Source organism: Myotis brandtii, unplaced genomic scaffold, assembly GCF_000412655.1.
Source record: "Myotis brandtii unplaced genomic scaffold, ASM41265v1 scaffold434, whole genome shotgun sequence".
NCBI classification, from domain to species: domain Eukaryota; kingdom Metazoa; phylum Chordata; class Mammalia; order Chiroptera; family Vespertilionidae; genus Myotis; species Myotis brandtii.
Genome location: NW_005366599.1, coordinates 575,862 through 576,350, shown reverse-complemented (window position 1 = coordinate 576,350; position 489 = coordinate 575,862). Strand labels below are relative to the sequence as shown.

The 489-nt window shown below is 69.5% G+C and overlaps 1 protein-coding gene across 1 annotated transcript in view; it reads right to left on the bottom strand.

Moving 5' to 3' along the window:
* The window catches only part of ARHGEF16 (Rho guanine nucleotide exchange factor (GEF) 16), an 8,566-nt gene that overhangs the window by 3,114 nt on the left and 4,963 nt on the right, over positions 1-489 (bottom strand). Inside the window, exon 6 of the mRNA XM_014546160.1 lies at positions 216-356. Coding sequence (XP_014401646.1) covers positions 216-356 — 141 coding nt within the window. The remainder of the gene's footprint in view (positions 1-215; positions 357-489) is intronic.

Genomic DNA, 489 nt, shown 5'->3' with positions numbered 1-489 from the left:
TGGCTCTCCCATCCCCCCACCTGGAGAATCGCGGCCACCAGGGTCCTGGTGGCTGGGCGGGCAGGCCCAGGTCTGCAAGTGGAAGCCAGGGCCACGGTGCCCCAGGTCCCCTGTGGGGGGGGGGTGGCACTGAGCACCCCCTGGAGCTGCATGTGTCCTTGTGGAGGGGACCGGGGCCGCTGCCATGGGCCGACCGGCTGGGCAGGTCCTGTTTTGCTGACCACCAGGACGTCGTTGAACAGGAACAGGTGGCACGTGGGCCGGCTGGCGAGTTTCCGGAACAGCCCGGTCTCTTCCACCACGAACAGCTCCCCGCGCTTCAGCAGCCAGCGGGAGGCGGAGATCAGCGGGAGGGACTGGGGGACAGACAGACAGACAGACGTCAAGCCCCGGTCCCACAGGCCAGGCCTGCAGCTGCTGGTGGGGACTGACCCCTGCCTCTGAGAACCGCGACGGGCCGGCCCCAGGGCTGCCCAGGAGATGCATCCC